The following is a 22,341-nucleotide window of genomic DNA, read 5'->3' as shown; positions in this document are numbered from 1 at the left end:
ATAATAGGGTGATACAGGTTTCCAGAAATAGCCTCCGGTGCTGTTTTGTGTCATGGTCCTCCTGGCTTTCGCCTGGGGGGCTCCCACATTCCTCCTGCGTGTTCATCCTCCAGGCTCAGGAATTCTCTGGAGACAGTCCCGCCTGCTTGAGTTCTATCGAATTGTTTTATAATTGCATCTTCACTTACTGACTCTCTGGGAGACTCTTCAACTCCTTGAAGGCGGAAATATCCTGCCTGCTATGTCCGCCTGGTACATAGTAGGCACTGAGTGAATCTGTGCTGTTTTGTATGAATTCCCTATCCCTGGATTGACCAGTTGGGGTGAAGGCACCTCAGATTCCCCCAACGTTCAGCTTTAATAAGAAGCAGAATGTTCTGTTGGTTTCTGATTCAAGGAGGAGCTTGCTTAGGTGGCGGACGCCCAAGTGTAGAATTGCCTGGGCAATGCTAACAAGGAGTGGCATTTTCACTTCCTATTACCACCAAGTTCACACGGGTAGCATCAGCCACTTGAACAGACAACTCCCAATGACCAAGCACATTAAAATAACAGAGAGTGGCAGGCTGGCTTGGGGCTTGGCCACACATCCAGTTACTTGAAGCTAGTGGAATGATTAGCAGGTTGTATGCTTTGCCAGCCTTGTGTCTCTAGGAAAGATTAAAGGCAGCATTCCCCCCAGAGTCTGGGGGCACCTTGAGCACGGAGATCCATATGGAGAAGCAATGTAGGCTTTGCTGTAGCAGACTTGTGGTGGTATGTTCGGAGCCGGAGGTAGAAGGGGAGAGTTGGATGTTTTATGGGGCTCATCTCAGATTCCATCTGTGAATACAGCGAACCACACTAAAGAGAATAGAGAACTCAGTGTGCGAAAGAGAGGTGCGTGACCAAATAAAAGAGGTGGCTAAGAAGACACAGCTGTTGGTATGGGGCTTAGATGAATGTTCCCCAAGGGTCCATTTCCAGTTAAGCCTGTCATAGAGTAAACAGTAATTGTAGAGGAATGGCCTTTTGGACTTGGCGATTTCTGGACTGTATCACTGGGATAGTTTGGATGGTTAATACTGAGTTCTATTTTTAGGCTTTTGGAGTGAAAGCAGGAGCTCATGTGCTTGGCACCAGTTAGGAATTTTCCACTCATTCCCCATGTAGGGAAGCACTGATCTCACACTGGGCCGTCGGAGGAGGCCTTGCTCATATTTCAGTCATCCCACCATGTCATCACGCTGCACTGGCTTAGGTTGGGGAGCGAAGGGGAGCAGTGGCATGAGGTCCTTTCAAAGGGAGTCTTTGGGGCGGCCTTCCTCCTGGGTATTCAACAGAACCTATGGGCCTTGCAAGATCACTGCAGGACTCTGTTGAGCTGTGATGGATGGAAGGGTAACTTAGAGTCAGGTGGAGAGAATGGAAGGTTTCTTGAGGTTCCCTTCTTGCCTTAAGGAAGGGAGTTCTACAGTCCTCATTGTTGACTCACTCCATCGCAGGGCAGCACTACGTCATTCTGCAGGAAACAAAAAGTAACTTCACTGACGCAGAAAATTCATAAATTAGAAGAGTTGGTATCATTTCAAAAACAAGCACTTAAGAAAGAAAGATTGTCGCCAATCCGCACAGGCTGGCCTGAGCGAGCGGCGCTGGGCTGAGCCTGCATCTTCAGGAGGAATGTATTAGCAGGCCACCAGAAGGGGTTAGGGACAGCTGATGGGAAAAGCTGAACAGCTACCCCATCAGAAGTTACGGCCCCCGGTAGGCTATACGAGATAGGTCCTTGCACGCGACCAACCAATCAATACCATGGAGACGTGTTGCTAGTTCCAGTGGTAGGATGAGGTGTGAATACAACCAAGGAATTTTTTTTTGTTTTTTAAAGTAGTCAGGAGCTGACACTGACTCTCTCAAACTTAGGTATGAAAACTCTGTGCTCATATCCCATCTGAGGATCCATGCAACTTGGATCTTGATGCTGTATCTCTAGAAGCATGGGTAGGAGGGGCTCTCTCTGTGTGTTCGTGCTTGGCGAAGGGTGTGGACTCCGGCTTCGCCGTTTCCTAGCCAGTCGTGCAGGGGCTGGTTGCTGAGCCGTGGAGCCCCAGTTGCATCCTCCACACAGGGAACTAGAACCCAGGACCCACTTGACAGCATTTGGAGGACTAAGTGAAGTGAAGGGCTTACCCAGCGCTGTGCCTGGCATAGGTAAAGTGTTTGGAAAGGGTCACACTAATACTAGTGTAGTAATTAGCCAGACCTTCCCAGAGTTTAGTTGTTCTCCTTGACATTTACCTCTTCAGGTTTGTTGCTAATCTTTCGCAGCTGACCGATCCTTCCGTAGTATGCTACTTGATGACTATAGTTTGAAACTGGTTGGTATTATAGGCTATGCTTGCAAAAGGGTGGTGAGGCAGGTGGGGTTGGGTTATCTTCCTTCAGTCTTCCCAAAATGGAGAGGGTGCAGGATCTATAGTCTCACCTGTCCCCTGCCTATTTCTTGCTTCTTATATTCCCTCAGTGTGTTTTTCCTAAAGCAAAGATGGGTGGAGCAGGCCTGGCTGTCAGTACCAGCATTAGCTTTTCACCAAAGTGATTCAAGTCTGAAGGTCACCCGCAATCCCTACCATCATCAGCACTGTCTCCAGCTGAGGCCTGTCCTCCTTACTGGACCTCTAAGCCACTCCTTCCCCAAATGTCTTATTCTCCTGTGGCTGGAAAGTGTAGAGTGATCTCTTATAATTTGGGAGCTCGCTGGGCAGGACACTGTTAACATCCACCCAGGGCTTCCTTCCCTGGGGCGAATGTGGGGTGGGGGGGCGGTGCTACTGTTGGGAGCTGAGGGAAGTGTTGGCTCGCATTAGAGCATTAGAAATTAGAGTTGGTTTGTTGTATTTTAAGTTCTGGTTGTTCACTGCCTAACCTCATCTAAGTCTTTGTATCTTTCAGCACTCTCACTGTGAATACTTCAATAATGCTATTTTGGGACTGATAAGTACAGTACAGTTAACCCTTGAAGGACGCAGGGATTAGGGGCACCGACCCCCTGCACAGCCAAATATCTGTGTGTAACTTTTGACCCCCCAAAAACTTAACGAGTAATAACCCTGTCGACTGGAAGCTTTACCTATAACAGTTGATTAACACATATTTTGTATGTTATATGTATTAGATAAAATATTCTAACAATAAACTAGGGAAAAGAAAATACTATTTAAAAAATCACAAGGAAGGGGCGCCTGGGTGGCTCAGTTGGTTGAGTGTCCGACTCTTGATTTCTGTTCAGGTCGTGATCTCAGGGTCCTGAGGGCTCTGCACTCAGCAGGGAGTCTGCTTGAGGATTCTCTCTCCCTCCCTGTGCCCGTCTGCCCCCCCTCACACAAGTACATGCATGCTCTCTCTCTCTCAAATAAATAAATAAATCTTTTTTTTAAAAGGTCAAAAATAAATAAATGAAAATAAATTAAAAATCACAAGGAAGAGAAAATATATGTACAGTACTGTACTGTATTTATCAGAAAAAATTCAAGTGGAAAAGGGGACCCACATATTTCAAACCCATGTTGTTCAAGGGTCAGCTTTATTTCTGTTCTCTGGCTGTGCTTAGGAACTGAGGATTAAAAATTATTCTTTTTTTTAAGATTTTATTTTTTTAAAGTAATCTCTATACCCACCATGGGGCCTGAACTCACAACCCCAAGGTCAAGAGTTGCATCCTTTACCGGCTGAGCCATCTAGACATCCCCAAAAATTATTCTTGATGCTAGAAACAAGTTAGTTTTTTCACTAGTTCAAGATTATTTCAGGTACAGAGAAGATTAGCATGGCCCCTGAGCAAGGATGACATGCAAATCAGTACGCATTCCATATTCGAAAATATATATATAATTTCAGGGTAAATACTGAAATGTACCCTCTCTGGAATACCAGATTTTCTTAATTTGTAGGAACAAGTTGAAAGTCAGCCGGCCACATTATGCTGTGTTAGAACAAACATAGAAAATCCCTGTGGTCTGTCTGATTGAACTCTTTCCCTGTTAACCAGACTTCAAACTTAGAATAGAATCAGGGCAGAGCCAAGAAGGTTTTTGTTTTGTTTTGTTTTGTTTTGTTTTTATTTGAGAGCCAGAGCATGAGTTGGGGGAGGAGCAAAAGGGAGAGGGACAAGCAGACTCTGCCCTGAGCGTAGAGCCCCACGTAGGGCTTGATCCCAGGACCCTGAGATCATGACCTGAGCCGAAATCAAGAGTCAGATGCTTAACCGACTGAGCCACCTAGCCACCCCAAGAAGGTATTTTAAAAAGCAAAACAAAACAAAAAAACAGCATAAGAATACACCAGTTCTAAACACATTTAGATCCTTAATATGGAGAAGCCCCTAGTATCTGTAGGATGTTATCCAGTTGCAAATGAAATGAAAGGAAAGCAACAGAGTTACAATAACAACTAACATTTATATTAGAGCTTGCTAAGTGTCAGGCAACCTTCTAACTACTTTGCATATATTAATTTCTTCAACCCTCGTAATAACCCTGTGCCGTGGGCATGACACAGAGGCAGCATCGCTTAGTGATTAGGAAAATATCTACTCTCAGGTGTGATTGCTAGCCTTCAAGTTCAGGAAAGGCAAAGATACTGTGGGCTGGGATGGAAGGAGTGAGGCTTCGTGAATAAAATGGGGATCCTCAAAGGGTATATTATTGGTACGTTTGAGGGTATACCCTCAAAGGGTATATTATTGGTACGTTATTCTTTGAAAAAACCAGGAGCTAAGAAGCTTTGATGCCTGTGACTAAAATAGCTCTCATTTTATTATGCAAATAGAGTTTTACTTAGGTATTATGAAATTATGACATTGCATAGCAAACACCCTTGGGATGACCTGGGACCGTCCGTCCCCTCGACCCAAAGTAGCACACGTGTTACCCAGATGTACACATAGCAGCCAAAGACACCAGATTGTACCAGCTGCTGCTTTACATTGCATACGGGTTCTTTGGAGGTGCTGCAATCGGAGTCAAAGGAGGTTAAGAAAGAAAGAACATTCACAAGACTTCTGATGATATTCAGGCTAGATATCTGGTACACATTTTAGCTTCAGGTCCCTTTGGAGAAATGTTTGCTCTGGGAGTACATTCTATAGAAGGAAGAGACTTTCTGTGAAGGCCTACATTTTTAGTATCTCTAACGTGAAGAGGATTTATATAGCGCACCTTCCCTCGTTATTATTAGTAACAGTGAAAGCATAACTCGTGTCACTATTTCTGGTGACTCTGTAACCCAGATTACAAATTCAGCATATTTTCAGGTACTCCTGTTTTATGTCAGGGAAGACATATGATCTGAAAACAACTTAGCAGTCATTTAATTACAAATGGCGTTTCTTTGCACTGAAGAACATTTCAAATGGGACTTTTCCTCTTGTTCCTTCTAGTGATGCAGACAGTGCCACAAAAAACTTGAAAACTTTAAATTTTGGTGTTGGTCTCCTTACAAAGAAAAATGTTTCATGTTAAGTTTTCTGTTCAGTATTATTAGGTAGCCAACCATGGATGTATGGACGAAAGTGTTAAGTGTAAGGGGACAGTTGGAAAAATAAGTACTTGCCCCTCGGAGAAATATGGCATGGATGTCTTCATGGTCAAAAATCTTCTACTAGTGATAATGATTAACAGTGTATAATAATACCTACCAGGGGATTACTGGGCAGGGCATAGGCATGCAAGGAAGTATTGTAGGACGATGTATACCAGAGCACAATACAGAGAAAAGCACAACAAGGGGTATTATTATTACATTGCAAGCTTTGCGATTTGAATGTGATATAAATGAATGAGTCAGACTCTGCTTTGTGATTTTTTTCTATGCTTATATAATGAGAAAATTATCTCCTTAAGGGCTAGACTTATAAATATTTGCTTAATAGATTCATTAATTAAACATGTGAAAGTGCTTATCTAGCATAAAACTAGGGGACTCTCGGTATCCATTTTGTTTTTGCAGAATGAAAGTGCCCTTGTGAAAGAAAAAGAGCTGTCAATCGAACTTGCAAACATCAGGGATGAAGTTGGTAAGTAGGGCATTGACAATGAGGAACATAAAGACTGTCTTTTCCTGATACCTATGAATGTGTGTAACAACAGCAATTATGCCTCGTGTAATCAGCCAAGGCAAGGCTGCCTGGAAAAATGAAGTGTCTTCCCCAGCACAGTGGTGAGTGACTGAAGCCTTGTAGGGAGCCGTAATTTTTACATCTCTGTTGTTAGAAAGCTTCATAACATCACGGTGGAACTAATCTGGCCTCGATTCTGTTCTTCGCAGATGGCAGCACACACATCCGTCTGCGTGGTGTGCTGTGACCAGCACCCCTCCGCCTAGGTCCCCCTGGGGCAGGCAGAGCTCCAAAGGAAGCAGGGTGCTGCAGGGTGCTCTCTGCAATCTATCTCTGCACATATTCCAAGGCTTCCTGCTGCCGTGTACCTTGCCATGAAACACTCTATGATGTAGAATGAGATCAGAAACATAAGCCTGGATGGGTTAAGCATGCTAGGGTTATGTCGAAAATCCTAGTCCTTGGCTGGTTCATGGTATAGCTCACTCTGAACCATAAGAGACCTTGCAGAAGATACGATGATCCCCAGACCGGGGGTGTCTGAGAGATGGATGGGCTTTCACCTCTAAGCCAAAGATCAGACCAAGTATTTTCCATGTTCCAATTTCTTTTTTTTTTTTTTTTAAGATGGTATTTCTTTATTTGACAGTGAGAGAGAGCACAAGTAGGCAGAGCGGCAGGCAGAGGGAGACGCAGACTCCCCGCTGAGCCATGAGCCTAATGCAGCGCTCCATCCCAGGACCCTGGGATCATGATCTGAGCCAAAGGCAGACAGACGCTCAACAGACAGCCACCCAGGCGCCCCTCCATGTTCCAGTTTCTTGATCCCATTTGTCTCTTGGGGTTCTGTTCCTCTGTTTCCCCAGGAATCAGTCCACAAAGGTGAGATTAGCATGGCCTTTTCCCCCTGGCCTGTTCTCTTCTCTTTACAGAGAGCACTTCACCTCCATCCCGTGTGGCCCTGCAGGCAGCCCGCCAAGTGCAGGTGTGGCTCCCTTCACGAGTGAAGGGCCTTGAACAGTCCCAGCCATTCTTGGCGGGTGGTACTGCACCTTTTCCTTCAGGCCAGCCATGCAAATAGGCCTTGAATCTGAAGACCAGACCTCCCTGGGGAACATGGGCCTGAGGATGTGTAGTGGACCCCATAGTGATTTCCGAATGTCGTTTCCCCTCCCCTCTATTTTTTCCCTTTTTTAAAATTGAGGGTTTTTTCTTCACTGTGAGTTTTGTGACTTCTTTTGTCATTGAGGTAGGTCAACAGTGGGCTTTTCTCCCCTCTAGGGAGAGCAGGCCCCTGTGGGAAAGCCATAAAGAACTGTTCCTCCTTCCCAGCCTCGCCTGTGTGTGACCCCGAGCAGTGAGTCTGCCCCAGCTGCAGGGGCCCCAGCCCCTGGCCATCCCCTGACGAAGGGCCCCAGTGCCTGAGCCCAGATGTAGGTTTTCTGAGGGAGGCCTGCCAGGAACCGCAATGGCGGAGTTTCTGAGAGGGGCTCCCGGGAAGCCAAGGGCCACGAGTGGGCGCGTTTCTCGAAATGGTTGAGTTTGTAGATTGTTCTGAAACTTAGTGGTTCTGAGCATGAGCTTTGCAGGCCAATGACCCAAGTTCAGGTAGAGCAAGTTGGCTGACCACTCTGTCCCTCAGGTTCCCCTTCCTAAAAAGGAAAGTCGATTAAAGGGGATACTGCTGATAAAGCAACCTGTAAAGGAGCTTCTCCCGTTAGGGGTGTAGCAGCTTAAATCTGAAACTAGAGGACAAAGTCTTCCATTGTCTCCTGAATTCCTCCCCCGAGGGATGTCTGCACCCCCATGGATAAGCTTTGGATCTGGGGTATGCCCCCTGACCCAACCAGATAGGGTGTGCCAAATCCAGTGCCACTTCCCTCTGTCCTTTCCTGAAGCTTCTGAAGGCAGCAGGAACCATGCAAGGATTACACTGAGTTTTTGTATTTGAGTCTTACTTGATGTCTGCATTAGTGCTAAGAATAGAATCAGAAATCATCTGCCAAATGAATCAACTGTGGGGTGAGGTGGCGGGTGCAGAAGGCCTTGGCAGCATCAGGGCCTGGACCCTTCCACCCAGCAGTCAGCCCAGTGGATGCTTTTGCAGCACTTCCTGAGCCACTGCAGAGCCTGCATTTGTGAGAGAAGGCGGACAGTGCACTGTGGAGATCTACTCTTAACTCTAAAGTCCGAGAGTTCTCCGATCTTGGCCAGCAAGGAACACCCCTGAAGGGAGAAGAGAATGAAGCTTAGAAAGCTGACTTTGGAATGATCATCTAGAAAGAGAGATGAGCAACCCTATCTCCTTACCAGCAGCCCTACCCTTATTTAGACCCCTGTCAGCAGAGTCAGATGGGGGCCACTGGAGCGGGGAGTCATGAGGGGCCATGGGGGCAGCAGGGGGGAAGGAGGGGGAGCTGGAGCTTCCACATGTTGTGAATTCAGACATGGAAGAGGGAGAAGCTGCAAACAATCAGAATAGTTTAGGAGCACTTAACCGCAGATCCCAAAACAGGCCTGGCCTGTGCCACAAATCTAAAAATTACCGCTCAAACTTGTATTCAAGCCCTGAATTCCACCAGTATCTCCTCATAAGCACACATCAGTTGTTTACATCCTTGGTGGGAATAAATGCAAAGGCTTTTAATATCTAGCCAGAATCACCTTAACTGGGGGTTCTCAGCCCTCTTGCATATTAGAATCACCTGCAATGCTTTTTAAAGTAACGGTTCCCAAGACCTCTAGGGCAACAGAATCAAAATATTTGAGAATGGGGCCTAGGTTTTTTTTTGTTTTTTGTTTTTTTAATTCCCAGATGTTTGTGAAGTACAGTGAAATTTGAGAACCAATGAACTACATTGTAGAATGGGGATTTTGATTTGGGTCAGGGACAGGAGGAGGGGCTGTAGGGAATTTGGGGGTAGTCCTGGGAGGGTGAGGTCCCCCACTGGAGGGCTTTGGGCAGCAGGAGAGCCTAGGGAGAGAAGCCTAGGTGGGAGGGGAAAGGGTACAGAAAGGAAAGATGCAGAGGACAAATTCCACCTGCTCTGAAATTATACATAGCGTTGGCCCGAGTCCCAGAAAAAGGAAAGGAATATCCTCCTCCTTTCTTCACCTTGGCCCGTCAGGCTAGGGCTGTTGGTCTCTTGAGTCCCCTCCCGGCTAGGTTAGATGGGCTTTCGGGCACCAACCACAGAAACTAATCCCCTGGTGTGTTTGCTGACACACTTCATATTTACAATACATTCCCAGTCATGACATGTCTGGTGGAGCTACAACAGAATCTTCTAGAAGGTGTATATTTTGAATAGTGCCCCGATCAGAGATTTTGATATGTGTTATCCCACATTGATGGAGAATCCTGATTATAATAGTTTTTAAGTAGAATTTGCTGGCAGTTGATTTACAAGTAAACTTTGAGAACATCTCCTAATGAGTGATGTTTTCTGACATCAGGTGTGTGGGAGATTTTTCCACGAGAACAACCAAGCCTCCAATACCAGCAAAGTGCGCAACAACTGAATTCAATTCTAACACTAGCCGTCCAGAGTTAGGGCAGACCCCACAGGCTAAGGACCAGTCTCACAAGTCTCACCCCACTTCAGATGCTGGTCCCACACTCCAGGGTTACCTGTATTTCTAAACAACTGGCTTCAGATCCAGGGGTTCCCACAACCCCCTTCGCAGGTCCAGTAAATCACCAGAATGACTCACAGAACTCAGAAAAACACTTGACTTGCATGCATTAGAAGGGATGCAACTCAGGAACAGCCAAATGTAAGACTTGCGTAGGATGAGTATTTGGGGCGCGGGGCTAGGGCGTCCAGGAGCTTCCATGTACTTTCCAGATGGTTTACTCTGCTAGCTCCTTGATGTGTTCCCCAACCTGGAAGCTCTCGCGATCCTCTGTTCAAGGGTGTTTATAACCCAGTCTCCAGCTTCCCTTCTCCCTGGTGGTCAGTGAGTGGGGCTCAAATCACCTTGTCTTTCCTGACCAGCCCCATCCTGAGGCCGTGCAGGGGTTCCAACCTTAGTCACCTTATTAGTGTAAGTTTAGGTGTGATTAGAAGGACTCATGATGAATAAAAGATACTCCTCTCGCTCTGGAAATTCAAAGGCTTTTAGGAGCTCTGCCAAGAACCAGGGACAGAGACCAGTTATGATTAAAGCCCACCTAGGCAAGGTGCTAGCCAGTTATGGAGAATGATTCGTTCATTTATCAGGGTCCTGAGCACTTTGTATAGAACAGCACAGTCATAGCGTTTCTGAGCTGGTGCTGCTCCAGATCTTAAGGACTGTGGCCCAGTCACCACGTTTTAACGATCGGTAAACTGGGACTTGGTCAAAGATCTTGGTTAAAACTGGAACATCTGCAAGAAGCACCCAGAAGAAAAACTGTTCACCTTAATCTCAGTTCATTCATTCATTCAACAAATATTTATTGAACACCTAGTATGTCTGAGGCACAGGCTAGGCAGGGTCACCATGGATGTTGGGGTTGTTTGTACCCTGCAGTGGGGCATCCCTCTTAGTAGAAAATGACATACATCCACAATGCAGCCACTCACCAAGCCCTGTGAGCGGGCATGGGGCCACTGCCACCCAGAGGAAGGAGCACTTTTTTCTGATTTGCACAAAGCGACATGTGGGCTAGCTGTGACCTAGCGCTATATACCGGTCAATGGTAACTAAGACTCACTCGTGTCCTCAAGGAGCTTACAGTCAAAGCTCCATGGAGAAGGGGCTGTCTGAAATGGACTTTGCAGGATGACTGAGATTTGGATAGATGCCTATAGGAAGGGAAAGAGCACAATTATTGAGCACCTACTGAAACCTGTTGCCCCAATGAATGTCCAGAGCGCAGGCCTGGCCCATTCTACTCACCTACGGAGAGAGAAAGTCTGTTTGTTTCTTCTCTCCATGTATCAAAAAAACCCCACAACTTCCCACAGTTATCATTTAATAGTTATAAAACACTTAATCATGCTGATAAACTAGAATAAGCTACACCTCTCCTTGGAGCACTTAGATTTTCCCCATTTTTTGCTATTATTTGCAGTGTTATGCAAATTACTTTTTTCCTCATGCCATCTTCTTGGGACTATATTCTCAAAGTGTGGACAAATCATTTTGACAGAATTTCACATTTATTCTAAACTCATCTGTATGTGAAAGATCCTTGCTATTTATTCTATAAATCGAGGTAAAAGATTACGGTGAATTTAATCACAGTCTAGCGAGGGTTGCCTTATAAAGAGGAAATTCCATCAATATTTCTCTCTCCCCTCTCCCTCCTTCCCTTCCCCACCTCCTCCTCTCTCTTCCCATCTTCTCTCTCTCTCTCTCTCTCTCTCTCTCTCTCTCTCACACACACACACACACACACACACACACACACCTGAGAAGAAACATAATACCCAGTTATGTACCAGAGTGCAGCTTGGGATGGAACATTTTGTGGTCTAGGAGTTGAGTCCCTGTAGAGTAGCTAAAATTGCTATCATCTGTGTAATATCCTGTGTGGAAACAAGGATCTCAGGTCATCCTCCTCTTGAAAGCCTCTTATCCTCAAGTCACCCTTAAGGGACGATGGCTCTTACCTTGTGTTTGGAGTTGACCTTAATTGGGTCTGTCCTTGGAAGAGCCAAGCTATAGTAATTGTGGGATGAAGGGCATTTTAGATCTCCAGGGGACCAGAATCCAGCACCACATCCAGGGGAGGAGGAGCAAAGAGGCTAGAAATAGATATAATATTTGATTTTTTAATCACTTTTTTTTAAATTCCCAGAAAATGTAGTTCTTAAAATATAAGCCTCGATTTTTAGATAGAGTGGTGTTCTCCAAATTTGGAAGTCAAATAATGAATAATTGAAGGGTCATGCTTATATTTGTAAATGCTGGAATAGATTTATAAGCTGTTCTTCTTAGACACAGATTATTTTCTTTCGAGATTTTATGCTTCAAGTTGCTGACCACCATTGGGTGGATATTTATGGTCCTCTCTCCTGCAAGGAAACCTGAACCTTAAAAAAAGTGTGAATTATTTAAAAACATATATGAATTAGATGAGCTCCACCAGATAGAAAAAAACATATGCCATGCATAGCTGGCTTTAAACTGAGCCTTCTGGCTCACACTCGCAGGTCCACTGATGCTCTGTCATCCAGTCCAGAAGTCCTGCAGGTTCAAGGTGGACCAACACTAACCCCACTGCACACCTTCCCCCAGATTCCTGCCTCAGGTCTGCTCAAAGCTGTGACTCGCTGATTTGGTGTGAAATTGCCTCTCATCTTCAAAGCTCTCTATCACCCTCGCTGCCCTCCTTCCACTTTATTTACCTGCCACTGCCCCCGGCCCCTAATGCTGATGGACAAAGCAGCTCTCTGCTTCCGGTGTGTCTTCCATCACCTTCTCTTAGATCCTCCTCTCTCGACCTGTTACAAGGTCTGTTCTAGCTGTCCCCATCCCGAGCCAGGCACACAGGTTTTATCTTTCTGCCAGCTTCAGACTTAAGATGGACTTTGCTTTCTTATCTCTCTTAAACACTTTAAAAACACTTAACATGAAATACAGTTTTAAAACAGCAAGCGCTGTTGAAAAAAACAATCATTCTGGCTAAGTTTCTAAGGTATTATACAGAAAGCTAAATTATTAAATCCACATTTTGATTGAAGTCAGCTTATTGAAACAAAGCAAAAAAAAAAAAAACCTGAATATAATATAATACAAAAAAGGAGATATTAAAGAATTGTGAGAGCTTTGATATAAAGGTATATAGAAATCTAAGTTTGTGACCGTAAGCACTGAGGTGTTATTTATTATGCTCCTAAGTTTCTTAAGTTCCTAACTAGAGTACATTTTTCAGTTTATTTTCATTTATAACTAGCAACACACACATATATATACACACCACTGGAAGTGTGTTTGTGAGACAATTTTACCCTTCAAGGTTATATATGAAATGTCTCCCAGCTTTATGATCACAGGACTTTGTCTTTACATAGTGCTTGTACTTAGCAAGCTCTGTTATTTGATATGTCTTATTTATTTCTTCAGACAACTCAGTGAAGTAGGTGTTGGTATCTTTATTTTATAGGAACTAGAGGTTTAGAAGGATTAATTGACTTCTAACTGTATACGGCTGGTTTGGGCAGAGTCAGGTTCTGGAATTCTAACATATAGTGTATAAGCTTACCATGGCTTCCCCACCCCCACCACCTTTTTGTTTTTGCTAATTTTTAATTTAGTAAATTGAAAAATCAGATAAGTAAAATAGCTGCTTCTCCCAATTCTATATGACTTTCCCACAAAACCATAAGAGATGTTAGTATGAATCTGTCAAAACATGAATTACAGTGTAGGTATATAACACTGTGGTGGTAATTGGCCCTAGGCTATATCCATTAGGACTGAGGGCAGGACAAATTAACAAACTCCTCCCAAAACGGTAGCTTCATCAAGGTAGATGTTTATTTCTCTCATGTAAAAGTCAGGAGGTAAGCACCCCCGGACAGGTACGGTTTTGCGCTACAAAGTCCCCAGGGGACCCAGGCCTCTTACAGCTCACTGTTCTACCACCCCAAGACTGTGGCCATTTTCCTCATGGCCCAGTGTGGCAGCTGGTGCTTCTATCATCATATCTCTATTCCAGGTAGTGGGATGGAGGAAGGGATGAACAGAGAAACAGAGAAAGTGGGTCAGCTCTCTTTGGGGGAAAGTTTCCAGGATCTATACTTCAGTTTTTATCTCATTGGCCAGAACTAAGTTCCAAGGCAAACCTTGCCACAACAGAGACTGGGAAATGTGCTTTTTTTTTTTTCCCTTGGTGACCCTGGTGAATTATTTTATTACTAGAACGAAGGGGAGAATGTGTATTGGGAACTGTTAGCAGCCTATGTTATGGGGCCCTGATTGCCTCCATCATTGAGTTGGAGGGAATAGTCTTGCCACAAGACTAATCGTCCTAGGCGATTCAGAGCAAAGGATCTAGCAGAGTGTTTGGCAGAATAGTGGGGGCTTGGTGTGTTATAGTTCCCTTAAATGTCAGATTGGATTCTGTCTTCCTTCCTTTCACAGCTTTAAAAAACCTGAGTCAAAATGCAAAACCAAGAAGATATCTCAGAAAAAATAATCTTGGGATCACAAAAATATAATGCACATTTTCCGATTTATAAAAATATCTCTTCTAAGCACACCAATTAAAAGACAGTTTTGTCGGATTGGATTAAAAAAAAGTAAAGCACAGCTATGTGCTGCTTAAAAGAAACCCACTTCAAATATAAAGACATAAATAACCTAAAACTAAAAGGGTGGGAAAAAGAGATGCTGTTGTAACACCAATCAAGAATTGGAGTGTCTATGTTAATATCCTGCAAAGTAACCATCAGACCAGTAATATTACCAAAAGTTAGTGATGAAGGAGTCAGCTCACCAAGAAGATACAACAATACTAAATACCTATGTAACTAACAATAGAGTTTCAAATAACATGCAACAAAAACTGATAGAACTGAAAGGAGAGATAGACAAATCCACAATTAAGTTTGGAGACTTCCCTCTTCTCTCAGTATCGATAGAACAAGCAGGAAGAAAATCAGTAGGGATACAGAAGACCTGAACAACACTATCAACCAATTGACCTAATTGACCTTAATACAACATTCCATCCAAGAAGCAGAACATGCATTCTTTCCAAATACACATGGAACATTGAGCAACATAGAACATATTCTGGGCCATAAAAGAAACCTCAACAAATATAAAAGAATTGAAATCATACTAAGTGTTTTGGACTATAGCAGAAATAGACTATAAATCAGTAACCTGAAAATATCTGGGAAAACTCCGAACATTTAGAAATTAAATGGCATACTTCTAAATAACACACAGGTCAAAGAGGAAACCACAAGTCAATTAGAAAATATGTTGAACTGAATGAAAATAAAAATGCCATATATCAAAATCCTTGGGATGCAAAATTCTCTCTGAATTGCAGAGTTGATATCATATTAAATTCACTGGACAACATGGGAGAGACCCAGAGTGTACTCTCACTGTCCTAGGCTCTCTGGCGAGGAGGTGAGTAGTGTTATTTGAAAGAAGGTTTGATCTAGTAGGTTTAGTCTCCTGTCAGAAACTTGAGCATGACAGCAGAGCTTCAAATATACTGCTTTCTTTGCAAGATTGACCACTCAGCATGGCTGGGTTCTGGAATTGCATGCCCCTCCTATAGGGAAATGATATTAGTTCTGAGCTGGGAAAAATTCAAACCAGTGATGTCAACTGCCATGATTAGATTTTATTCCAGTAAATGTAATTTCATAAAGTCATTTTAGTTTCTATCCCAAATGGTGCTTACCAATGCACAGTAATACCAAAACTGCAGACTCCCTTAAATATGCCAAAGGCTGGGTTTGGTTGCCATGGAAAATACATTATCAGCTACAATTTTACCAAACTGTTACTTTCTCTGAGACAATGATTTATTCCAATTGGCAGCAACATGTTTTTTGATATTTATAAAAGTCTTTTAAGTCAATACACATAGCACATTCTAGTTATGTGGATATGTCCATTTTGTGATTCCCTAAAATATATACTATTCTATGAATAAAGATAATTTTCTCTTCTGATATGTGTTAATATTTTTAAATATGTTGGGCTAATCCTTAACTAACCTGAATTGACTGACTAGAATAGATCCAGATACCAAGGCCTGCCCCTAACTACCCTAAAGATAAGCAGCTTCTTGAAACTCAGAACCAGCTGCTGCCATAAAGTTGTGACTTTATAAATCTAATATTTGAAGTGGCATACGGTTTACAAAGCCCTTTCATATATTATTTCATTTGATCCTAACAGTAACCCTAAGAGATAGGTAAGATAGATAATACTACCACTGTTTTAACAGTGAATAAATGTTGCCTATAAAAAGTAGGAGCAGGGGCGCCTGGGTGGCTCAGTCGGTTAAGCCGTTGCCTTCGGCTCAGGTCATGATCCCGGGGTCCTGGGATCAAGCCCCACATCAGGCTCCTTGCTCCGTGGGGAGCCTGCTTCTCCCTCTCCCTCTGCCTGCCTGCCACTTCCCATGCTTGTGCTCTCTCTCTCACTCTCTCTCTCTCTGTGTCAAATAAAAAAAAAAAAACAAAGTAGAAGCAAACCCCAAATCACATAACTGTGAGGAATAACAGAGCTGGGTCCTTATCTCTTTCCACCATGACCACAGCATGCTGCCTTTGTGTTATAAGATCTCAACTGATATCTAGGGAAGATAATAAAAAACCAGAGAAAGACATGACATGCTATCGATTTAACCTGAAAATTGCTGAAGAGCATTTTGCAAAATATGTATTTTAACTGACAGTCACATACAAATTATGCAAGCGTAATTGCTTCCCACTTGTGAATTTCTCATACATGGATCCCCTCTTATTTTTCTTTGTATCTAGTACTCCGGCTCAGAGCTTAGCACAGTGAATGTGGACCATTCACTACTTCACTTTATAAACTTGACTGAACCCAGGAGCGGTACCCATTAGTGTTCCAGGAGTAGAAGAGGAATGTGGTGTGGTCTCTGATTTTGGGGAACACTTATGCATTGGAGAGACAGACATGAGCAGATAATTAAAATCCAGTGTACTAAGTAAGGTGCTAGAGGTCTGGGAGCTCAGAGCAAAGGTTGTAACCTAGGCAGAAATCCAAGAAAAGCTTTTAGGGGTAAAACAGCTGAGCTTAAAAGAAAAGAAGGAATGAAGAAGTGGTTCTTTCATATACCAGATCAATTACAGAATGAGCATTAATGACATCATTTACTTGGTCTCTTCATTGGGAAATGGGAAAAATAGTGAAGACAGATTTTCCATGTGGCTATTCCTAAGAAGAGGAACGAGTTTGGATTTATGAGATGAGTTTGTGTTTATGAAACTCTTTAAATTATTTACATAAAAAGCAAGGGCAGTGTTTGGGATATAAGACTCCAATGATTCACTTTTCACAGACTTTTTTAACATTTGATTTTTCTTGTCTAATGACATGATGAATTATTCTTATGCATTCAAATAACCACAGATATCACCAGGGCCATATTCAGGTATCCAAGAGTACTATCAATCTATCTGCTTAATTTGTCAGTTTATTTGAACAAAGTACCATAAATTACAGTATATTACATGCTTGTGATTCAGGTCACTCTTTTTGCTAAAAATTGTTCTTCAGCCAGGTTTGGGGGAAGTTAATTCTGGTGAAGAAGATGAAAACCAGACCATTTCTGTATTGCAAGTAACCAAGTAAGGACTTACTAGGTTTCAGTAATATCAAATCTGATCATGAGCTCAGGGCTCCTTAGCACAACTATCTTCTTAAAAAACAAAACCAAAAAAAAAGTGAAAATAAACCAACAGCTCGTGAAGAAGAATGTGGTCAGAGTTTAGCTAATCAGAGTTTAGTTAATCTTGGTGGATCTACTGTAGTCCAGCTTTTTTTTTTCTTTGCTAGCATACCAGGAAGGGCTCTGACTTTCAAGGACACACTTTTAACTAAGTTCACTAGAGCTTGATGTGAAAACAAAAAATACCAGTTTATTAGTTTACAGTGGCAAATATATCCCCTCATAGGCAGATCTCTCTAGAAAGCTAAAATTCTAATCAACAAACAGCTGAGTGGACCCAACTCAAAAATATACTGGAGATAATAATGGCATCTTGCTGAGATAGACTTGGGCGGTCATCTCCATGACATGTTCTTTTCTAGGACCTCAGTTCTTAGCCAGGGATCCCATGGGAGGAGATAGAAGCTTGTTAGCATTACTTGGGTGCTTTTACCAAATACGCATGTCCAGACTTCTGCTTCCAGCCACAGTACAGTTCTGGACTTAACTTCCCACTGTACACAGCCATAAAACAGACAAATATATGAGGTACCTATTCTACCGGTGCACCACAGACCTGTGGTCCTTGAGAAAAGGGAAACACACTAAGTGAGTCCCATGTGAGCCCCAGCTTTCTGCCTGGGGCCACTTACCAGACCCTGGCACAGAGAGGGGCTCCACCTAAGGACCACCATCTCGCTAAGCTGAAGAAGCAGATAGCAGAGTTCAAGCCAATTGAAACGGCTTGAAATTGTGGGACTGAGCCTGGCGAGGAGTAAGCTAAGTAGAGGAGGACCCCAGAAATCTGCGTAGGGGTTTCCCATGTGTTCTTAGATGAAGGGTAGGTGGTGTGTACACTGGGAGGCCTGGCAGAGGGCGGCTACTGTAGGGCTGGGAGCTGAATGGAGGTATCAGAGGCTATGTCATGCTGGAAGACATTGGAATTCCAGCCCAGCCAGGGTGGAGAGATCTCTTGAGCAATCCATCAAACTCTGAGAAAGGCCAGGCTTTAGGAATAAGGGCCATGACCTAGTGGGAATAAGGGTCTCTCTAAGACTAAAGATAGACTAGACTGAAATTGACCCACTCTTAAAAGAGTGAAACCAAGCCTGGTAGAATCAAAGGAGTCTAGTAATTTACCTGCCTGCAAGCAAAACGCAACACTCATTAAGGAAATTCCTTATGATATATATCACCCACAGTGTTGAACATATAATTTTTTTTAAATTAGACATACAAAAAAGCAGGACCCATAATCAAGGAAAAAAGTAGTCAATAGAAATGGATATTGAAATAACACAGATGTTGGAACTGGCAGATAAGAAATTTTAAAAGCTGTTATAAACATATTCAAGCACTTCTAGAAAAGTAAGAACACAATGAGTAAACTGGTAGGGAAGCACAAGAGAGAAATGAAAACTATAAAAAAAAGAATGAAATGGAAACATTAGAACCCTAAAGTAGAGACTCTGAAATGAAAAGCCCACTTTTCATATCCACTGGATAGGCCTTAGAGCAGATCGGAGACTGCAGGAAAAAGGGTCAGTGAATTGAAGAGAATCAGCAGACATTATCTAGTCAGGAGAACAGAGAGAGATCGAAAATATGAGCAGAGTGTCAGTGACCCGTGGGACTGCATTAAGCAGTGTAACAGGTGCATAACTGGATTGGCAAAAGGGGGAGGGAGAGAGAGAAATTGGACAGAAAAAAATACTTGAAAAAATCGTGGGCATAAACATCCTAAATTTGGTTTTAAAAGAGCAACCCACATGGGACACCTTGGTGGCTGCAGTCAGTTGATCATCTGACTCTTGGTTTCGGCTTGGGTCATGATCTTAGGGTCATGAGATTGAGCCCCATGTCAGGCTATGCGCTCAGTGCAGAGTCTGCTTGGGTTTCTCTCTCCCTCCCCCTCTGCCCCTCATTTTCTTTCTCTCCCTCAAATAGAAACATAAATCTTTTTTAAAAATTAAAAATAAATAAAAGAGCAACCCACAGAGCCAAGAAGCTCAATGAACCTCAAACAGGATAAATACAAATATATAATCACACCTCAGCACATTCTAGTCAACTACTGAAAACCAGAGATAAAAAGGAAATGTTCAAGGCAACTAGATAAAGACACACATTACATACAGGGGAATGAGGATATGAATGACAGGTAACCTCATCAGAAACAGAGGCCAGCAGGCACTGGAATGACATTTGTAAAGTGCCAGGGAAAAAGGAAAAAACAAAATCAAAACCCATCAACCCAGAATTCTATACCAAGAGAAAAACATCCTTTGAAAATGATACAAATTTGGATGTACAGGACTAAATTTAGATTATCAAAAGGGTAAATATGTGGATAAATATAAAAGACTGTTCATTTTGTTGTTCTTAAACTGTTTACTTTTAAGCGTTCAGTTTGATGATCTCTTGCTATGAATACATTCATATAATCACCGCCCAAAACAGGATTTATGACATTTACCTCCCTCCAGAAATTTTCTTCATGCCTCTTTCCACTCAGTTCCATCCTCTCTCTACCTCTAAAGCAACCACTTTCTCATTTCTGTCAGCATGGATGAATTTTGCCTGTTCTGGGAACTCCTATAAATGGGATCAGACATTTTATACTCTTCTATGTCTGGATGCTTTTGTTCCACATGAGAGATTCATCCACATCGCTGAGTAAATCAGTAGTGTGTTCCTTTTTATTGTGTAGTACGTTCTGTTTGCATGAGCATGCCGAAGTTAATTTGTCCATTTGTCTGCTGATGGACGTTTGGATTGTTACTTTTTTGCTCTCATAAATAAGGCTGTTAGGAATATCCTTGCACAATCTTGTGTTTTTGTTCTCTCAGCTAAGTTCCTACATTATAAATTACTGGGTCATAGGATAGATGTGCGTGTCACTTTAGGAGAAAGTGCCAAACAGTTCTCGAAATGTTTGTACCATTTTGCGTGATATTCGACTATGTGTGAGAGTTCCAGTTCCTCCCCGTCCTGTCAACATTTGGTAATGTTAGTAATTCTGTTGTTGCTGTTTTAGCCATTCTAGTAGGTGCGAAGACTATCTCGGTGTGGTCTTAATTTGCATTTCCCTGATCACTAATGATGTTGAGCACTTTTTATGTGCTAACTGGCGATTTGAATATCTTTTGTGAAGTGTTGGTTGCCCATTTTTTCATGAGTTCTTTGTCTTTTTACTGAACAGCGGCCACCGCCTTCACCTGGGCATGCAGGCTCCCTCAAGGTTGCCACAAGCCCTCTTGGCGCCCCACTCATTTGTGTCTGTGACCTGTCTTAAAGACTGGCTCGGGACGGTCTACAGTCATGAATGGGAAAAATAGAAAGCAAATCTATTGCTAAGATATAAGGCATTTTAAAGTGCTGTTCTTAAGATAATTTTGAGTGCCTACTCTGTGTAAAAGTATTCTAGGTGTTTCATTCAGAGATCAGTAAGTTATAATCCATGAACCCAAAGAGTTTATAATCAGTTGGGAAAACGGGCATGGCAGGAAGTGATTGTAACATAAAATGAAGGAAGTGTCTTTCTCCTAACAGTATCTGTCACAAATGCTGTTGCAGGCCCTCTGTCCTTTTCAGTCTCTGCGAGCTCTGGAGTCATCTCATCCACCCCCATGGCTTCGACTACCACCTAGCCATTCCCTCCCAGGTCCAGGTCCCCAACCCTGGTCTCTCTTGAGATCTCCTCTTGATGAATCACGGGCAATACCACTCTTCGTAGTCAAACAGTTTTATCTCCACCCACCCCATAGTCCCCACGTCAAAGCAAAACAAAGTGAGATCTCTACTTCTCTTTCTGTATTCTTGATTTCATTCAAGTACCAGCTAAGCTAAGAAGGCACCCACATTAATGGAATAAATCAGACTGAGGGATATTTTTCTCTCATGTAATGGTCCAAAGACAGAGTGACCCAGGGATGGCCATGCGTCCGGACGGTCTGCTCCACTGTCCCCAAAGCCATGGTCCCTGAATGTTTGGAGCTGATGCATGAAGGAGAACGTTTCCGTCTAAGGAAAAATGAAGGAAAGTAGAGGGCAAACAGCTCCCTTCTAAAAATATGATCTAGACATTGCCATATCACTTCTTCACATCCCTTTGGCCCAAGCAGTCACGTGGCTACACAGAGCTGCCAGGGAGATTGGCAGGGCAGCCATTTCAGTTTAAAAAAAAACTTGGAAAGTACCATGAATAAGAGAAAGAAAAGGAGACTGGGGACAGTTAGGCTCAACCATAAATTTGTAGCTCAGTTCTTGACAGGGTATTCATAGAGTAAACTAACACAGAAGGCTGGGAGTCTTCACCGTCTCTCCCGCTCCTCATACTTGGTATCAAATGTCACCAGCTCCTCTTGATTGTACTTTTAAAGTATGTCCCCATTCGAATTCCTGTAGTGATGGAGTCTCTCCTTTTGCAAACACCTCCTCACTAATCCCCTTGCCTCCCTTCCTGCCCCTAGCGTCCATCCTCTGTTCCTTCCCTGATTAAAATCCGTCAGTCACCAGGTCCACGTTTGCCTGTGAGAAGAACAGTGTTTGCCTCTAGCTAGAGGGTCTAGGTGGGAAGAAAAATTACTTCTCACCATATTCCTTCCATTTTATTTGAATTTTCTTGTCTCATCCAGAAAATCAAAACACTGTGATAAAGAAAGATCCTTTGGTAGCTTTATATCATGGATAGAATAAATAGAATTCAGACTTTTTAGCACGCACACCAGGACCGCTATCTGCCCTCCCACACACAACTCCTGCTGCTCCCCATACCATCCCTGCCAGCTTCTGTTGCTTCTTCCTGAACTGGTCTCTCCTTCTCCTCACCCGCCAACCACCTCAGACTTGCTGGAAAACTGTCACCTCCACAGCGCCC

The 22,341-nt window shown here is 43.1% G+C and overlaps 1 protein-coding gene and 1 pseudogene across 4 annotated transcripts in view; both read left to right on the top strand.

Moving 5' to 3' along the window:
• MTUS2 (microtubule associated scaffold protein 2) overlaps window positions 1-22,341 on the top strand; it is a 374,457-nt gene that overhangs the window by 309,141 nt on the left and 42,975 nt on the right. For all 4 annotated transcript variants that reach the window (XM_044913210.1, XM_044913209.1, XM_021678263.2 and 1 more), the window contains one exon: window positions 5,989-6,055. In XM_044913210.1, the coding sequence (XP_044769145.1) occupies window positions 5,989-6,055 (67 nt within the window). The remainder of the gene's footprint in view (window positions 1-5,988; window positions 6,056-22,341) is intronic.
• Window positions 3,760-3,859, top strand: LOC123324453 (annotated as a pseudogene).

This window comes from Neomonachus schauinslandi, chromosome 3 (assembly GCF_002201575.2).
Source record: "Neomonachus schauinslandi chromosome 3, ASM220157v2, whole genome shotgun sequence".
Lineage (NCBI taxonomy): Eukaryota > Metazoa > Chordata > Mammalia > Carnivora > Phocidae > Neomonachus > Neomonachus schauinslandi.
This window is presented reverse-complemented; position numbering and strand designations above follow the sequence as displayed.